Genomic DNA, 20,923 nt, shown 5'->3' on the forward strand with positions numbered 1-20,923 from the left:
TATAAATAAATATATAATAAAAATTTAAAATAAAAAATATGCAGATATCTTTATAAATGATAAATAAAGTATCGAATAATAATTATAGAAATAAAATAATTTAATATCTATTTTTCTTATAAAAATTTAAAAAAATTTTCTATGATTGTAAAAAAAGATTTCTTTATCATTAATTTGCTAGAAAAGTGATACATATAAAAAATCGTTAATTCTGAGATATACAAAAATTAATTAATTTCAAAATTTATAAAATGAGCTAAAATAGAAATTATTCAAAATACTATTTTATAAATATTTTAATTTAAAGTAATAATAATAATTAAAAAAATAATTTAAAATTATTTAAAGTTACTTTAAAGAATACATGACAATACAGATATGATAAAAAAATCTAATATTTATTGGATATTCTCAAAATAAAAAAAATTTACTGAAATAAAAAAGAAAAAAATATATATAAGAAAATATAATTTTCTTTTATTTTGTATTATTTAACTGTTTTTCATCATATCTATATGAACTGAAATGAAATTTACGTTTATATAAATACATACATAATAAATTTATATAATACATAATATATGAATAATTTTAATTATATATAATGTTCATAAAAGTTATAATTCTTTTTTTATAACTCAAAGAGATACAAATACATAATATAAGTGAAAAGCATAATAGGATTAAATTATAAAAATTAATAAAAAATTATAATTTAATTAATTTTTTATCATTAAAATTGATAAAAAGCATTAAAATTAATTTTCTAAAAATTTCACAAAAGTTATTTTTTTTAGAAAAGTAAAGATATTTTTTTTAAATTTTTATCAATTGTCTCTTTTGTAATATTTAAAATTATTTATATATCTTTTTAATAGTTTTCTCATAATTCTGTTATTTTACATAACAATGAATATGAAATACATATATGTATAGATTTATCTACTCATAATAAAGGAATTTGATATCGTGTAAAAGATCGTAGAGAGAGGTGCCTAATTGGAATTGATGCTCTCCGAAACCGATATGCATTCTAGAACTTTATCGATCTAAATAGTGTCGGTGGTACCGTTTCCAATTAGTTATTTCGCCAAGTTTCTTGGCTTACCACGATTCGTCCTACCAGCTAAACTGTGCGCAGAAAGCTCTGATTCCAACCGCTTAGTTACTGAAAACGTTCGAAACAGCAAGTAACCAAACTCCTCTGATAGCCATTTGCGCCTAAACAAATAGCCTCGTTTCTTTTGAGTCATCAAGTATCATTCATATATAAAAGTAATTAAAAGTATTAGATATATAAATATTATATAAATATTATACTCATTTGAAGTAAAATAAAAAATAACAACTTGAAATAACGGATTATTATTATAATGAATATACTAATTATTTTATTTAAATGAATTAACTTTTATTTGTCCAATATTATAAATGATTGAATTTTACAACTTTACAATGTAATTTGAGAACTTTTACAATGTTAGAAAGATATTCATAATTTAATTAATATAGCAAACGAAAAAAATCTCGTCACAAAAGTATAATAGAATATAGTATAATAGAATAGAAAGATATAATAGAATTCAAATATTTGAGAAATTATTTGACATTGTTCAAATAAAAAATAAAATAAAAGAATTATTTGAAAATGAAATAATAAAATGATTAAAAAAAAATCATTTATATATAATGAATAAATAACAAATAAAATATGATTAAATAACATATGATTGTTTCAAATAATATTTAGTCACAAAATAATATATTATTTTAATCATTATTTTAATCATTATTTTTTATTTCAATAATATCTAAGACTAGAAAATTTTAATTAAAGAATATTAATCTTTCATGACGTTTAATAAATTATTTATAATTATTTAATAAATGTTTTTTTAATATTCCAGAGTTACAATAAAACTAATTTATTATAAACTATTATTCATAATTTTTGCCATTAATTATCAATTATTCAAAACTTTTAAATTTAGGAAAACTAAAAAATTTATAATTGCAACATTTAATAGTTTAAAATTTAAAATAATTTTGAAATAATAATAGTAAGAACTTACTTGACTTTTCATTGGATCTGTATTAATCTGGCACATATAGAGTCCTTCGTCTTCTTGTTGTACATTCTTTATATGAAGATTCCACATGGTATGATCACTATGAGATACTGAGACTCTATTATTGTGAGTTATTACGTGATCGTGGATTGCTTGAATTGCCTTACTTTCCACTTTTAGCCAGCCAACCTATAAAAATATTTATTTACTATTAGAAATTCAACGATAAAATATTGAGATGAATATTCTATATTGTATGATGTATATTTTATCTATTATATGATCAATATTTTAATATATTTAAAACTTTCAAAAAGTAAATTATTAATTCATTTCATAAAAAAATTAAATAAAAAAAATTTTAATTTTAATTTTTTATTTTTTTGCAAATAATATTTTGTAATGCTAACAAATTTAAAAATTTTAAGGAGATTTTTAAAAATTCTGATAAGATGTTTTTCATTCATAAATAAGATCAAAATTCAAATTTTAATTTTGTTTCTTTTAAGAAATATTATTTTATAATTCTATCAAATTTTAAAACTTTAAAAAACTTTATAAAAATTTCAACAAATTAAATAGAAAAAATATAATATTTTATGTAATATATTAAAATAAATATTCTAAGGAAGCTATGAAATAAATTATAGTTTTTCAACAGATCTTTTAAATTAAACAATTATAAAATCTGAAATTGCTATAGAAGAAATTGAAATATTACTTATTTTCATATTATATTTTATGTTATATATTTTTCTATATCCTTCTTATCTCTATGATTTCTATTTTAATTATGGAATTAATATAAAAATCAATTAAATATTCTGATTACTAATAATCAATATTTAATCTTACAAATATTAATTAAACATATACATATTATAACATATGCATTATGCAAAATAAAAAATATGCTTATAAAATATATTATAATAACAAAACAAAATTCTGTTTATGTTCCATATTCTATCAATTTTCTATAAAAATATACTTTTATATAATATCTAAGAATCATGTTTCTTCTCAATATCAAATCAATTAATTTTGGCTAAAAGTCTATATATATAGTATGAATCACTTAAGATTTTTAACTAAAAATTAAAATTTCGAAATTTTTAATATAACATTCTTATTTAAAAACCATTTTAATTTCTTGAAAAATATAATCTTTTTTAATAATTTCTTGAAAAATTTAATCTTTAATCTTACAAGGAGAAAAGTTCAAGAGAGTTTAGTAATGATTAAAATATCAAATTAAAGATGTTGGATTATATGAATTTATTGATTAATAAAATATATTTATAACATTTATATTAATTTATATTATTTTATTATTATTATAATCTTATAAAGTTATATTTGAAAGCGATGTAATAAATGAAAAAAATATATGGAATGTTTGAATATATATAATTGAATAATAATATTTATTAAAAATATTCAAAATTAAACGAAACATTTCGAAAAATCTTAAGTTTTAATCATGTCAAATTCAATGACTTTCCTACAAATCTTTTATATACAAAATCATACGAGAAATCAATTATGCAAAAAAAAAAAAAATTGTAAAATTTTATTTAATAAGAAAGAATGCGTAATTAAATTTTGTAACTTTAACGGATCATAGAATCAATCAATGCAAAATTATTCTTTGTCACTTTTTTTTCTATTTCTTCTATTATATAATAATTCCATTAATTATTTAAAATCATAGTTCGTCTCAGTTATCAGATGTATTTCTGTATAGCTATCCAACTAGAAGAATCGCCCATGAAACAGCGTTTAAGTAGCAATGAAATCACGATGTGTCCATGGTGTCAAGTTTTTGAAGCGGCTAATTCAATTTAGCGAGCAATTTACTACAGCCACGCAGATTGAGCCTGTTAGTCAAGAGTAAGTCCCCCGGTCAGATCGAAAGGGTTAATGAGACGGCAGCACACGGAGCAAACGAGGACGATCAGAGGGCAGGGTTGTGTTCATGGATTTCGACGGTCGAGAACACCGCAATTTCCCTATAGACAGGCCGAATACGGAATACAAACAAGCCGGATACCTATGCCACGGCCGGAGAGACACGTATAGGCGGCGCGTACGCGTCTTCTATCTCCTTAGCCAAACTTCGGAACGATATTTGCATTTTCCTTACAATATTCCAAATCTCGCGAAGTCGCAGAGGCGTAGTACAGAGGATCTCGAGAAACGCTTGTATTAATAGAAAAGGGGTTACCGGGTGTGCTCGAGAGATGTCGTAATGGTGTTCGAAATTGTTTTTGGAAAGTGGCTCTCGTTCCCGGAAAGATGTAATTGAAATTTATTCCTACCGTGTGTACAATCAAATGCAGACGGCTAGCAACGAGATTGTGCCTCTTCAGCATTGCAAAATTCCTTATCACATATAGTTTAAAAAAATAATCTTAGAGCAAAATATATATCGGATAATGCATATTATTGATGAGATTAATTGAATCTTATATTATTGTGAGAGCAATAAATCGTTCAATAATTGATTTAATTAATTGATGAAACAAATTTATTCGGATAATCAATTAAAAAGAATTAATTTTATGAATGAATCGAAAAAACAATTAAAAAAAATTTTTAATTTTTTAAAATTTTTTAATTTTCAAATATTAATAAATAATTTTCAAATATGGATGTTTATTAGATAGGAAAATATTTAATAAGAGAATGTATTATTATAAAAATTAAATTAATATTTTTATATCGATATAGGATACTAGAATACAATCAGTGTGTTATAGTGTATTAATTATACATACATACATGATTCATTTTATAAATTATTTGAATGAAATATCATACAATAATCAATATTCTATTATATTTATAAATATTAATAATCATTCATTTATTATTGATTGAAAATATTAATTAATTATTATTTAAAAATTATTTATAAATTATTAATTTTTTATTAAAATTGAATATGAGTTTTTATTATTTATTAATAAATAAATAATATAGCAATTTGATGTTCTTTAGAAAAATATAATTCAAAAATATTTAATAATGATCAACAAAAGAAGCAAATTTGAAAATATTTTGTTATTAATGAAATTAATGATATTATATCTAATTGGCATTATACCTATATATGTCATAAAACTAATTTGCTAAAAAAGTTTTAAATATTTTATATAATTTCAGAATATTATATTCATATTTATTTAAATAGAATTTTAATTAGTAATAAAGAAAAAAGAGAAAAAAAAATATAAATTAAATTAAGAAAAATAAAAATTATATAAAAAATCTATAATTGCGAAAAGTAACAATTAAACATAAAAAACACAATAAAAATAACAGATTATAATTGTTAAAAATTATAAGTAAGAAATTCAAATTAATATAAAATAAAAAATAAATATAATTTATAATACCTTTAATACAAACATTTGTCTTTCAAATCAAAAATAAAAATAATCATAACATTTTATACTATAATTTTCTTCATGTACCATTTTTAAATTTATTTTGTGAAAGTACTCGAAGTTTTTCGAATGGTCATGAAAAATATTGATATATGCTGGTTTGTGCGGGAAATTTTATCAATCAATATATAATATTTATATATATTTATATGTTCTTCGCGATTAAATTTATATTCTTTAATATTATATATATATATATATATATATATATATATATATATATATATATATATATATATATATCTTTAATATTATTCTATTAATATTATATTCTATAATATTATTTGTATGAAATTATCATTATAATAATAAAGAAAGTAAGTATTTTTAAAGTAATTATATGTATTGTGTATAAATTATGTGTGAAAATTTATATTGGATGTAATGTAATAAAAGCCAATTCTTAAAAATAATATATGTTATATAAGAATTGAAATGAATAAATTTTTGTATTAAAAAATTATATTTTTTAAATAAATAAATATATATATATATACTATTTTAATTTACTTATATTTATTAACAGATTTTATATTTAAAAAGTCTTAAGTTATGTTTCTAAAATAATCAGTTAAGGATTTTGAGGTTAAGCTCAATAATATTACTATATTGTTTCTTATTCATTGATGAAATATATGTATTAAATAAAGAACTTTTAATTAGATGGAATTATAATATTTTTTCAGCTTTTATGTTAAATCTTTTATATTTTTTCATTAATTTTATCAATTTATTTTGTATAAAATTTTATTATAATTTTTACATAAAGAAGTTAGTTTATATTATCTACTACTTATTATTTACTTATATTATCTACATATATGTTGAAAATATATAGATTAATATTTTAATTTATAGTTATTTATTTAAAATATATATTTTAAATATATGTTTTATACATATTAAAAATCTATTATGAAAGGAAAGTTTATTATAATATATATTATAGTAAATATAATTTTCTTTATTAATCAAATGTTTCATCATATATTACATATAAAATAAATATGTTATATTATATTATATTATATCAATAAAAACAAAATAATATAACTTTTCAATTAGTAATATAAATTTATCTTCAAGTCAAAGTTTACTTTATTATAATTATTATATTCTATTAATCTTAATAGTGAACTATAATTCTGAAACTAGAATATATAAATAAAGAAGTCATTTATTTTCTGAATATATTAAATAAAATAAATTAAATAAGAAAATGCATTAAGATAATAATTATAATTTATATTGAATATTGAAATAAAACTTCAAATAAAAGAAAATTTTATTTTTATTTATTTCTTAGATATTAACAATCAAAAATTAAATTAAAATTTATAACTTTTTTAGATTCTTTCATAATAAATTTAAATTTTCATAAATTTACATTTTAAAATATAGTATTTTAATTTAATCAAGTATCGATTTATATATTATATTTTATATGTAAATATTAAAAAAAAAATATTTCTAAAATTTTAGAAATTAAAATTAAAATGAAGTATCATAATGATATATATTTCTTTTCATTCGTACATATCGTATCTATAATTTATAACATAAACTAATTTAATATATCATATATAATTAGATGAAAATTCTTCTCTATATAATATTTATTTTCCTTATTCTTATCATATTAATTGTTTATATGTTTTAATTCTATTATTGAAAGAATAATTAGTTAGAAATAATTACATTACATGTAAAATTAATATGATTTTGTGATTTGAAATATAAATATTCTAACATTTTTCTTTTTAACAATTTTTTAATAAATTTTTCCTATTTTAAACAATTTAAAGAATATTATAATCCATAAAAATTTTAATTCTTTTTCAATTGAAGAAAAAAATTCAGATGAAAAATGCTTTCTAATATTAAATATTTAAATATAAATGTAGAACTCCAACGATCCTAATGGAATTTTCAAAATAATATATAATTAGTTTAATTGTCTAGTCTAATATTCGTTGGATAGAGAGAAATATTGAATTATGAAATAATCTGGAAGAAATTGTGAATGCACGCTTCATTCGCATCGTCGGACTTACAGTGGCTCGGCATTAAGTTTCAAATGAAAAATTAGCAGCAGTTGCTCGTTACCACTTTACTCTCGCATAATGTCATTAGACACTCATAACCAGATTATTTATCTCTTTATAGCCGTGCCAAAGCGTTCTTAACGAGAGGGAACAGGCTTGTTGCTACACGACTCTTCGACCTGTGTTCACCACCTGAACACGCCCTTTTGAATTTTTAACATCCTTTTATTACCTTTTCGTTCGTTTGGCTCTCATTAAAATTGAAACACGTTTTACAGGACTCGTTGTGGTAAACCACAAAATTTTCTGTATGTAACAAGAATTATAGGATGGAATTTGTTCCTATTTCGACTTAGAATTTATCCACTCTCGTTTCATTTCTACTTAAAAACCGTAATTTTAAACAGTGATAGAAAATATTGTATTAAAATTGCTATTAAGAAAAGTAGGCAATAATCGTTTTAGCTTTGCTATGTTCTTTAGATTATTTTCGATCCAATTGTCTTTTCTTTTTCTTTTTTTTTTTTCATTCCTAACAAATTTTTTTAAATTTGAACAAAAAAAAGAATAGAATTGTTGACATTTTCTCTTTTTTCAATTTTATATATAGGATAAACAAAATAATTTATAAAGAAATGTAATTAAAGAAAATAAGTAATAACTGAATAGTAAATTAAAAAAATAGTTTATAAAATTAGTTAGATAAAATTTAATAATAAAATTATACATGTTAGATTTAAATTCTGAAGTATTGTTAATTAATATTCAGTGCGTCAGGAATTACTATCAAATACGAATATATTGGAGATTTTAATGGAACAATAGACAGATATAAAACATAGAAATTTTCGAATATTTATCTTTTTTTATAATTATTATATATTATATTTTTCAAAAAATAATTTCTTATCTTATCCAAACATTTTGTTGATTTGTGTATATCAATAATGTGTTTATGTTCACATTTTTAAAAATTGAATTGTTTATTTTTATCATAATAAATACTGAAGGCATTGGTATCAATTGCATTCAAACAAAATAATATTATAATATAGTCTTTGTTAATTTTACGATTAGAACTTAATTTTTTTTATGAGAAACTAAGATTTCTTTCTAAAAGAAGTTTGTTTTATCAGCGTTATATATATTTTGCAAATAATACTTCTGGTCAATTAAAGTTTATTAAAGTTGAGTATCAAAACTTTCACAGCATTATTTGCTGAAAACTTTTCATCTGAAATATTTAATGCTCAGATACCGTGACATATATAATTTAAATTTTGTTAGCCAACCAGTTGCTTTGAAATCTGAATTTCCGTTTAATTACTGATTAAATTTAAAAGCTTTTTTGCATAGCATAAGTCCAAATATTGGCATTTCTATTTTTTTGATTTGTATTATAAAAACCATGATATAGCAAAATTCAGAATATTTATTTTTTTGTATTGTTTATTAAAATTTTTTTTTAAAAATTTAAAACTACTTAAATAATTTTTCGTATTTTCGATCATATTTTTATTCGTTAATCATAAATTTCCTAAAATTATACTTTTTAGCTGCATTTTTATTTTTTAATTTTTTTATTTTTTAATTTTAATATTTCTTATTTCATCAACATTTATAATTAATACTATACTATAATTAATAATAATTTCCTCTTTGATGATATACAATGTAGAATATCAATATTATATTGCAATAATAAAAATAATATGAAATCGAAGAAGAATGTATATATATATATTAAAACTTAATTTATTTGTTTATTGTAATAATAGAAGATATAGACAAATATAATGATTGAATAAAAATTAAAATATTCGGATAATTTGTTTTCGAATATTAAAAATTCCACTGTATTATATGTATATAGCTTATCATTCATTTTTGATTTCCATTTGTTTTTTGTTTTTTTAAATAATTTAAATATTGTATAACTTTTTCTTAACGCTATCTTTTTTTTATTAATATAATAATAATAAAATATACCAAAATTTTAAATATATAAAATATTTAGATTTTTAATTTTGAACAAATATTTCCCAGACAAAATTGTATTCAAAACAAAAAAATACTGAAATCTTGAAAATGAATTTTATTTCTTTATCTAAAATGATTTTTCCATTAAAAAAAAATTATTCCATACACAATCTATTATGTTCCACATACAAATAAAGTTTCAATAAAATCAGAATCTTCAGGTTAGATGGAATTTAGTAGGAATTTCCAAAATAGTATTCAAATACTTTTATTGGCTAGTATGTAACCAAAAAAAAAAACACTTCAATTATTTTATGATCCTGATTAGTATGTATTTTCGGAAAACTATCTATTACAAAAGTGATATATTCTGCTTAATCGAATTTATTAATCGAACAAAATTTAATTCAATATCTGAAAATATCCATTCTTGATTTAATAAAACAGAATTATCGATGGCTTGAAATATTTTTTTATAGAATCTTGGTTTTTTTTAAAATTTAATTAAATAATTTTAAATTATGAAGTAATTGATACATATTTTTCTTGCAAAAAACTATTAAATTATTTATGTTAAAAATTCGTTAATTTAAAAGATATTTTAATTTGATTTTTGATTCAAATTATTGTTATTGTATTTAATTATTTTAATTATTTAATTATTATTATATAAAAAATTATTCTTCTTTATCTTTTATACAACAATTATTTTTATAAAATTCAGATTAGTGATTTCTAATGATTTTTGCAACATAATTATATAATAAGTAACTTATTATATAATTTTTGTAAAAATAACGAGTTATATTGACTAGCGCATTAAAAATTATATATTATATTATTATATATGATTTCATTCCAAAAGATAATTATCTTCATATGATCTTTATGCATTGATCTACAAAAAAAGAAATAATATTAAAATAAGCACTTTATAAAGTCATTACTTTTAATTTTCGATCAGAATTTTCATCAATATTTTTCTTAATTTTTAGAACACATTTTAATATTAATAAGAAAAACAAACAAGATATTCCAGATGATCAAGTTATTTTATTTAATTATCATCCTATATATTAAGTAATTATAATTTTTATTATATTATTGTATTTTTATTTCTTATCGTATTATATATTTAATATTATCAAAATTAAAACGTTAAATTTTCTATTGAATTTATTACACATCAATTTAAAATTTGGTAAACTATTTTGCTTAACCTAATCTAATCTAAATAAATATACGATTTTATAATAGCTTATCATTTATTATTATTTGGACGCTGAAAATTTAATTTAGGAAAAGAGCATGATTTCAGATTCTGTTTCATGAGATTATTTAAAATATACCATTAAATTTTTAATCGATTCAAAGTAATTAAAAAATAAAAAATTCTAATGAAACAAAAAATTATTTTGTATAATAACAATAATGAGTCATCAATTTTATATATAATATTTTTAATTATTTTTATTAATTCTTCTGTAAATCTTTTTCTCATTATTTCTTCTTTTTGTTGTTATGTTCTCTAATGTTGGAAATTTATAATTTGATTCCAATTAACTTGATATATTTGATTTATTAGATTTATATTCTACTTTTCTTTAAATTTTGATAGTGCTTTTTTTTGAAATTAATTAATAAAATTAATTAAATAGATGCAGAACTCTGTTTGAATTTAAAATTTTGTTATAAATTATTCTATAGTCGTATTTTAAAGTAAAATAAAATGATATTCAGAAATCATATTTAACTAAATATAAAGAAATAATTTTATTGTATGCAATTTTATTGTAATGAGTTTTCTTCTTATTTTTTCTATTTTTCTTCTTCTATTTTTTAAATTAATTAAACATTATACTTTTAAAAGGATTTGCGCTTTTAATTAATTATTTTACTTATGATATATTAATATTGTTATAAGTAATATAATTTGGATAGTTTATCAATTTTAAACATTGAAATAAAGAATTAAAATATAAAAATATCGGATAATATTTATTAAATAATAAAAAATTAAATTTTGGAATAGATAAAATGTGACTAAAATATGTCTTATCATCTCTATCTTCTTTTATATTAAAAAATTAATCTTCTATATTAAAAAATTAAATTGCTTATTATTTAATAAATAAGCTTTAGCCGATATTTTTATATATTAACTTTTACATTTGTTTAATCGATTCTCAGAATACTATTTATGAATATATGAATATTAATATTTTATATTAATATATTCGTGAGATATTTTTAAAAAATTGATTCTATAGATCAAAACAATTATGAAACTTGGTATATAAAAATTAAAGTTTATTTATTCAATTATAAACAATTGAAGTTTGTATTAGATAAAATGAGATGGAAAAAAAAGAGAGATTGTTCTGTTTCTATTACATGATCGTCACATTTTATCTTTGTTGTATTTTATTCTTGTTTTGTTTCATCTAATGCAAATTTAAATTGATTATAATTTAAAAAATAAATCTCAGATTGTTATAGACTATATAACATTGCTATAGATTAATTTTTATGTTCGTTTTGACTTCTAAAATTGATTCTTATTTTAAATTGTTTTTTAATAAAAAAAAAGTTAATTATCTTTTAAATATTTTATTTTAAATCGATTTTATGGTATTGTTGGAACACACAATTATTTACAAAAATGATGCAATGTATAGACAAAATGTATGTATATTCAATTGGATTAAATTGATTGAGTAAATAACTTTATTTCGTTTGAAATAATCGGCTTATAAGAGAAAAATATATCTCTAACAATTATGTATACCATAATACTATTTAAGAATTCTGAAGAAAAATGTTAATAATCCAGTAATGTGGCAACACGGATAAAGATGTAATTAAATTTATATTGTTCAACGCTGACTTCATTAAAGAAAGAAGTTGGGATTTTTCAAATTGTTATTCCTCCCCTTATAATACTTTCTTTTCTATAGGGAAAGTACATCACGATGATGCGTAATGAAATTGTCTTCATGGTTGCGGATATGAAATCCAATACGACAGGGGAAATGGTTCTATTTTTGTGTTCAAACATAAGGATGTGGCAGCAGGAAGGATATCGAATCAAGAAGAGTGCTTGTGGAATTTATTGGTATACAGGTTGTTTGAGAAATTGGTTTTGTCGACAAAGACATTTTATTTGGACAAAAGAGAGTGATATAAAATTCGCTACGACCGATTCTTAAAAAATGGTCGTCGAATATTGTTTGTTGTAAATATAAAATTGTAAATATGATATCAATATTTAATATATTATACATAATATGTTATAAATCTTTTCAATATAAAATTTGGAAATAAATAAAATTTTCAATAAATATGAAATCTTATATCATTTAAAAAAAAAATTTATTTAAATTGAAAATTTTATCTATTATGTTAAATTTATAATCTATTATGTTCTGCATATAATATTTTATTTGATATATTTAATGTATTTGTCATATATTTTGTTCAAAAAATTTTGTTGATTTAGTTCAGGTATATATGAATACTTTTGTGTTTAACTGTATATTATAAAAAATAATATCTCGATAATAAATAATATCATATGTATATTTTAATATTGTAAACAGAAAATCAAAAGTTATAAGATTAAAAATGTGATTTTAATTTTTCAGATTATATAAAAAAATATTTTTTACAAAATTAACTTTTGAAATTCTACAGAGATTTTGAAATTTTTTGATTAAATTGAATAATTTTTATAAAATTAATTTTTAACGTTTCACAAGAAATTTGAAATTTTTATTTTTTAGTTGGGCAATATATTCGTAATAATAATAATAATTTAACTTAATAATGTGATTTATTTCCAAATTTTGAAATTTAAAATAAATTACCTAAGTTATTAAATATATATATTATGCTATTTTTTAAGATAAATACAATTAATTGCAAATAATAAAAATTCATATTTTTGTTTGAAATTAAATGTTTCTAATTTAATCGATTCTGTAGCTTGAATAACATTTCTTCAATTCAAAATGTGATCATATATAATTAATAACTTATAACATTTTTTCCTATTGTAAACATATAATTGTAAACATAAAATGTTTTTTCATATTATTATTCTCTTTAGTTAATTTAAGAATATATTAATTTGTAATTGATATAATTATATTATTGATATAATTATATATTATTTTGCTAATATGATAGAATTTACTTTCAATTGAAAAATTCAAAAATATAAAAACAATTTAAAAAATAAAAAAAAATTATATGTTATTCTTATTAATAAAATATATTATTCTTATTAATAAAGTATATAAAAAAGGTTATATATATATATATATTAAATGTCATAGTAGGTATTTTCTAAATTTTCTAAATTCATGAAAAAAAATTATATTCTACTTTGCCAATTGTGACAAAACAAAGTGAATTCTCAATAGTTATGAGAATTCAAATCTGACGAAAGCACTTACAATAATAATTATCATTATATTTAATCATTTTAAATTCCATTTAAAATTTTTTAATATCCATTAATATTCTATTAATATCCATTTAATATTCATATATTAAAACAAAATCAATCACAATTCTATAATTATGATTCACAATAAATTTTTTCTCAAACTCCTATTATATTTCTTAAGAGATAAATTTATAATTAATACTATAATTAATACTAATTAATTAAATATATTAATTATTACAATAATATTTCTATAAAAAATCTATATATAATAATAAAAAACTATTCTATTAAAAAATAAACGTGCATGCAAATATTTTTTTATAATTAATATAAAACAAAATTTTCAATCTTTTCACAATAATTGAAACATTATGTTAGATTAAAATAAAAATATGCTAAATAAGTAAAAATGATGGTTAAAGAACATATTCCGCTATCGTTGCAAGAATTTTATACATCAGCGGTTGATGAATTTTCATAGGGGGAAACTTACTCTGTAACCTCCCAAATGTTTGACCAGACACGTAAAAGTTGCGTCCCTTCCTAACGCCACTGTTAGATTCGAGATAGGGGCGGCGAATTCGGGTGGGAAAGCACCGCCTGAAACAGATATATACGATGCATGTGAAAAACTCTCACAGATTTGCATAACTTGTTTAGTATAGTTTAGAGACATTCATTTATTATAGAACCCAGACATATTTGGGTGAAGAATGATCGAACTAAGGAGCAAAAAACGAGATAAATTCATAAGCAAACGGAAAATTTTGTATTCGACCAGAAAAATCAATTATATAGATTAAAATATTTTAAAAATAAAGACAGCGAAATAGTTTTCATCATTGTATTTTTTGTAACTAGGACCCTTAAATGACGAATATAAGTTTAAAGAAAAGTATTTCTTATTATTACATACAACTATTTGATAACTATATGACAAAAAATATTTGATCAACCTTTAAAATACGAGATTAATTTATTAATATTTGTTGAAATAAATATTTTAAATATTACTTAATTTTTATTATTGAATTTCTTCGGCTTAAATAAAATGGTAATTAAAATAATAAAATTTCAAATATTTTATTTTAATAAGATTTTAATAACATTATAATATGACATAAAATGCTTTAATCCCATTTAAAGTATTGTATTGTTTTATAAGTAATGTTTTTCCGATTTATTTTTAGTAAAACCTAAGAGTTTCTATTCAAAGATACTGAAAAAAAATTGAGATGGAAATAAATAAATAATGATGATAAAAAATATTTTTGTACTAAGAAAAATCAGTCAATTATACTATGATTTTCGATACATACTGTAGTACATATATGTATAAAGAAAAATTAAAAAACTTTATATTCAAAAATGTATTGAATTTGAATCATTTTAATATTTAAAATAAAAGAAATAAATTAATTCAAGACAATATTTAAAGATTCTTAATATTCTTTAAATAAAATACTATTTTCAAATGCTATTTTAAAAATTTATTTTTAAATGCAAATAAAATATTTCATTTTCAAAATTATATCTATACTTTAAAATAAGAATTATTAATTATATATAATATAATAATTTTATTTAATAAACAGAATTTTGTTTAGCTCTATTTAAAATCTAGATTTTCATATTTCTTGATTGTCATTTTTTGATTTCTGTACCAATCAATTTTGACCAAAATTTTCAGCATATATGTAAATTTATTGATATAATTGATAATAATAATATAATTAATAATAATAAATTTACAAAAATATTGATTAATTTTTTATTATTACAAATTCAGATAAAAAAATTGTAAAAAATAATTTTTACTATTTTTTCATGATCAATTTTTTTTTTAATTTTCTTACACGTTAATTACATATTAATATGAATTAATCACTTGATTCAAAGTTTGGTTTACAAAAAAATTATTATAATGATTTAAAATAAATTCTAAGTAGTAAATGTTTTAAGATATCGTATATTCATGATAATTTTCATGATAAATTTGAAATTTAAACGTATCTTGATAAACTTAAAAAATATTTCTCTTGATTGATATGATCAGTTATCGATTAATTATCTATCTATAGATCTTATTTTATATAATTTATAAACTTTAAAAAGAAGATTTTAATGTATAAGACTTTTAATGTATAAGATTTTTAATACATGGTTACTTGGATTATATTACACACATACATAGATATATTAATAATATATATTTTTTTGTATATTTAAAAATTAATTTTGACCAGTTAATTTGATTATCAAACATCATTTAATAACTAAACTAATGAATTGAAGAAAACATTGATGACTTATTGCACGAATATTATATAATATATATCTATTTTTGTAGTATTTTTGAAAACTATAGATTTAAAAATTCAAAAATTGATTAAAAAAAATTTTAAAATTGATTCAAAGAATATAATATATAATTATTTAGGAATATACAATGAACAAAAAATTTTCAATAAATTTTTAAAATAAATATAAATATGATTTTATATGAAGTATAAAGAACTAGAATAAGATTTCTATTTGATCAAATTTCCTAAAAAAGATGATACAATAATATAATTATATATAATTATATTATATCTAAGCCATCGATACATATAAGAAAGAATGATAATATTATCCAAAAACTTACTGCTTTTTGATCAAAAACATTTAAATATCCTTTTTTTTTTTTTTTTTTTTGCATTCGAAAATATAATTCGAGTATACGATGTATAAACAAGAAGAATACAATAATAGAATCAATAAAATGATTATTTCGAAAACGGAATAACATTCAAACTTGTATATTACATTTAATGCTTCTGTTAAATTATTTTTGTACTTAACACGGAATCGTTATTTATTATTTAATGGCTCGGTTGTGCGGAACGACGTTTCAAATATTTTTCGCGTAGGTATGATGTTGCTCTCTTTCTCCTCTTTCCATTTCGTCCCCTACACTATGCGCACGTTTATTTATGCGAATCCATTATCCTGCCCTTCGTAAAATATACTGAATAATATCTCGTGATCCTGACGTAAGCATTACCATTGTTTTTGACTTTAACGTATGCGAATTCTTTTCAACATGTGCAGAATGATATATGTAATTATGGCATTTAAAATGTTGAAAGCGTAATTAATTTCTTAAATAGATGGTAAGATAAAACTAATTATTTTTTAAAAAAAGAATAAAAATATAAGATACATATACTATGATGTTAAACTAGGATATAAACTATATAATAAACGAAAAATGAAATAAATCTATATAAAGAAATAAGAAGAAAATCTATAATTTTTTTGTGCAGAATATTATTTTCAAATAAATTAAAAATTCGAATATGTTTTATTAAGTTAGTTGAACTTCATTTATATCATTTATTATTTATTTCTCAATCGAATTTTTCTTTTTGATTTATACCAATATGATAACATCCTGTAATATAATACATTATATTTAAACGTGTATCAAAATTAAATGTTATTAAAATGTTATTTTTACGTAAATAATTCGTATTAAATATTAAAGCCTTGTTAATTCTTGTCCCTTTTTTTAAAAGAATATAAAAATATTTCAAAATCTTTAATTTTTTAACAATGAATTTAAATTTTATTAAGATATTCATTACTAAGATATTATAACACGAATATTAAATTATTTATTAGATTTAGAATTTAATTTCTGTGCAAATTTTTCAGATATCATTTTACAAAAAAGATAAAAAAAATAATAAATAATTTTTTTTTTTTAATTCAATTTGACTTCATTTTACTATTATCCATTGAGATCATTTTAATTTCATGTACAAATACACTTTTAAAAAATAAAAAACATCATCGATAATTATATTAAAAATTTTCTTAAAAGATTTGAAAAATATTTAAGAGACAAATAAAATTATAAAAATAATAGAGAATATTTCAAAGAATAAAAGTTCTTTTTAAATAAACAATAATTTTGCTTTAAAGAGGCATCGAATTAATTTCTAAGACTAAGATATATTATAAAAAAACTACATTTAATAAAAACTTGATGAATCTTATAATTAAATTATATAATTTATGAATCTCATGTATTATCATAATAAATATCATTTTTTATTAAAAATTAAAATTAAACATAATAAATATTACTAAATAAATAATATTTCAAATTATTTCTGTGATAAAAATGATAAATCTCTGATAAATCTCTCATAAAGTCTTTCTAGCTTAAAAAAATTTGTTATTTTATACAAATTGTTGTATAAAATAAACTGCTATTATTTAAATTATCAAACCATTAAATACTCCCTTTCATCTCATAATTAATTATCAAACATAAACAACTTAATGAATATAATACTCGAAATGTGGTGCTGGATTTATCCAGTTCTTATTGATGTTCAAGAAAGCAGACACATAGAGAAGATTTTATTCTAAGAAACATTTCAATCACCGGTAACATTAAGAACGTAGAAATTGATTTTCTGTTATTTACTTCGCGCTACGTTCACTCACAGATTTCGATGAAATTTCCATCTGATATTTACATTCGTCAGGGGGAACGGATTATATTAATATTGTTGCGCATATTTATTTGCAAAGAACGTGAACACTCACATCCCTGATACGTGTTGATACGATATTCTGCACGAAGATGCAAAACGTCGCAGTACAGGTGCTTTGTACTTGCAGTGCAGTTATACATCGAATTTCATGTTTCATTTTCGTGGCGTGCGGCGCAAGGGTAATTTGATACAGAAACGAACCGTGTCTACACGATACTACGTAATATTAAATACCTCACATTTCCTATGATGTTAAAGGGTACTCTTTATTAGCCCTAACCATCAACTGGAGTCTTCACCCATAAATTTTCTAATTATGTGGATGTATGTTTTATATTTTTGTTCCTCGCATTTCGCTTTCGAGAATATATAACTGTTTCAAATAACGGATATCGGAAACGATTATTTATTAGAAATCAGTGTAGATTAGCTCTTTTCTCAATGATTTTAATAATTTTGAAATATAAGGAATAATTTTTAGATAATCGACTTCAGTTTTCATGTTATTTGTAAAAAAAATAATGTATGATAATGTAATATTAATTCTGTTTACAAGTATGCATTAGTGACATGACAATATGTGATCATTAATTATCAATTGTTTGATATATGAATTACAAAATTTTAACAATTAATATATTTCAAAAAGAATAATAAAACCGTACATGATTTTTTTTAAAAAAATAAATTAAAATTAGAATGATTCTTCATTTGAGATTTCATTTTTGAAAAAATAAATTTTGAAAATTTTTGGCAAACCGATTGCACTTTATGTTAATTAACATTAATTATAATGAACTATAACATACATTAATAAAGAAATTGTTGAAAATAGTGTCTATTTTATCATAAACAAATTGTTATTTATCGAATCACGATAGATGAATTTTTTATCTTGATTAAATATCTCTATGAATTTTTTTTCATTTTTATGACTTTCAGCATATACAAATCCTTTAATAAAAAAAAAGCGTAATAAGTGCATGCTTGAAGAATTTTAAAAGTTCATTTTTTTCTAAAGCTTCGAAAATGAAAAATCATTATTCTATATTTTAAATTTATTTTTTCATGAAAAACTATTAGAACTTGAATTTGGTATAAATAGAATAATATCATCACTTATAATTTATTCAAATTGGAAAATGAAAACATAAAATAACTTTGAACAACTAAAATTATAATACCCAAAGTTAAAACTTCGAAAACATTAAAACTGAAAGTATCATATTTCTCGTGATATATACACATTTGCTATAAAAAAAAATTTTTTAAATATCATATTATACTATTCGCCTAAAGAATTTACAGAGTATTAATATTTTTATAAGACATTTTTAGAGAATCTTTGAAATGAAGTTTAAGTTATATGAAGCAAAATGTAGAATATAAAATTATTTAATATTTAATTATTTAAATATATGTATAATAAGATATATTCTTTTACTTCCACTATATCCTTTTATTTTTTTACTTCATTAAATACAAACTAATCTATAATTTAATAAATAAGTTTCAATCGAAATTCTATACCAATATACCAATTTTTATGTTTATTTTAACCTTTAAAATTGATTCTCTACATGTATCTTACGAATATATATATATATTGTTCATGTCCGCAATAGTCGTATTATAATAATAATAAAAAAATAAATAAAAATATTGTAAAAATAAGTAGAATTGGTGGATGTTAAGTGCATATATATGTATCGAATATTTTTTCGACTGAAATATATATCTGTGTGTAAAAAAGTTATTGTTCGTGACTATTAATGTATTTCTTAAAGATGAGTGAACTGTATTAGTGCAATTACACTCGCATATACTTATAGACGCGTACACTGCGTGTCTATAAGAGAATGTCTTTCTCAGAATATAGCAGATGATCATGTCTAACAGCGTAGTTAAAACAAAGAAACTATCTATTGTCGTATCAGGCGGTCAGACTACAATGTGTTCACAATGAGTCGCTCTCTTTACTAGTAACGATATTCGTAATCATGATGTGTTTACAAACTAATTATTATATCCGGTGGTGAGACTACACATGCTTGTAGTGAAATTTTCTTCATCAGTGAAACTTAAAAAAATCCCTTCCTAGTTCAATTGGAAAGATCTCAGTTTCTGGATGGCAATATATATAATAATTAATTATCGCGATTAGTGCCCAATTCCCGACATCTCCGAGTTAGAGGAAAATTCCTGAAACTGGAATGATGTTGATTGTTGTTGAATATAAATCGTGTTTGGAATATCTCACCTTTGGGATCAAGCTCTGCTTCAGTCAGAAAAAGGGGAAAAATTATACAATAAGTGTCGACTAAACTCTTAGAAACGATAGTCTTATCAAATAACATCATCCTTTATTTAGGTT

At 19.9% G+C, this 20,923-nt stretch overlaps 1 protein-coding gene across 2 annotated transcripts in view; it reads right to left on the reverse strand.

Annotated features, from left to right (window-relative positions):
- LOC725840 (lachesin-like) overlaps window positions 1-20,923 on the reverse strand; it is a 179,032-nt gene that overhangs the window by 45,970 nt on the left and 112,139 nt on the right. For both annotated transcript variants that reach the window (XM_026445143.1, XM_026445142.1), the window contains 2 exons: window positions 14,493-14,599; window positions 2,073-2,258 (listed from right to left, as the gene is read on the reverse strand). In XM_026445143.1, coding sequence (XP_026300928.1) covers window positions 2,073-2,258; window positions 14,493-14,599 — 293 coding nt within the window. The remainder of the gene's footprint in view (window positions 1-2,072; window positions 2,259-14,492; window positions 14,600-20,923) is intronic.

The sequence above is a fragment of the Apis mellifera genome, linkage group LG14, assembly GCF_003254395.2.
Source record: "Apis mellifera strain DH4 linkage group LG14, Amel_HAv3.1, whole genome shotgun sequence".
Taxonomy (NCBI): Eukaryota; Metazoa; Arthropoda; class Insecta; order Hymenoptera; family Apidae; genus Apis; species Apis mellifera.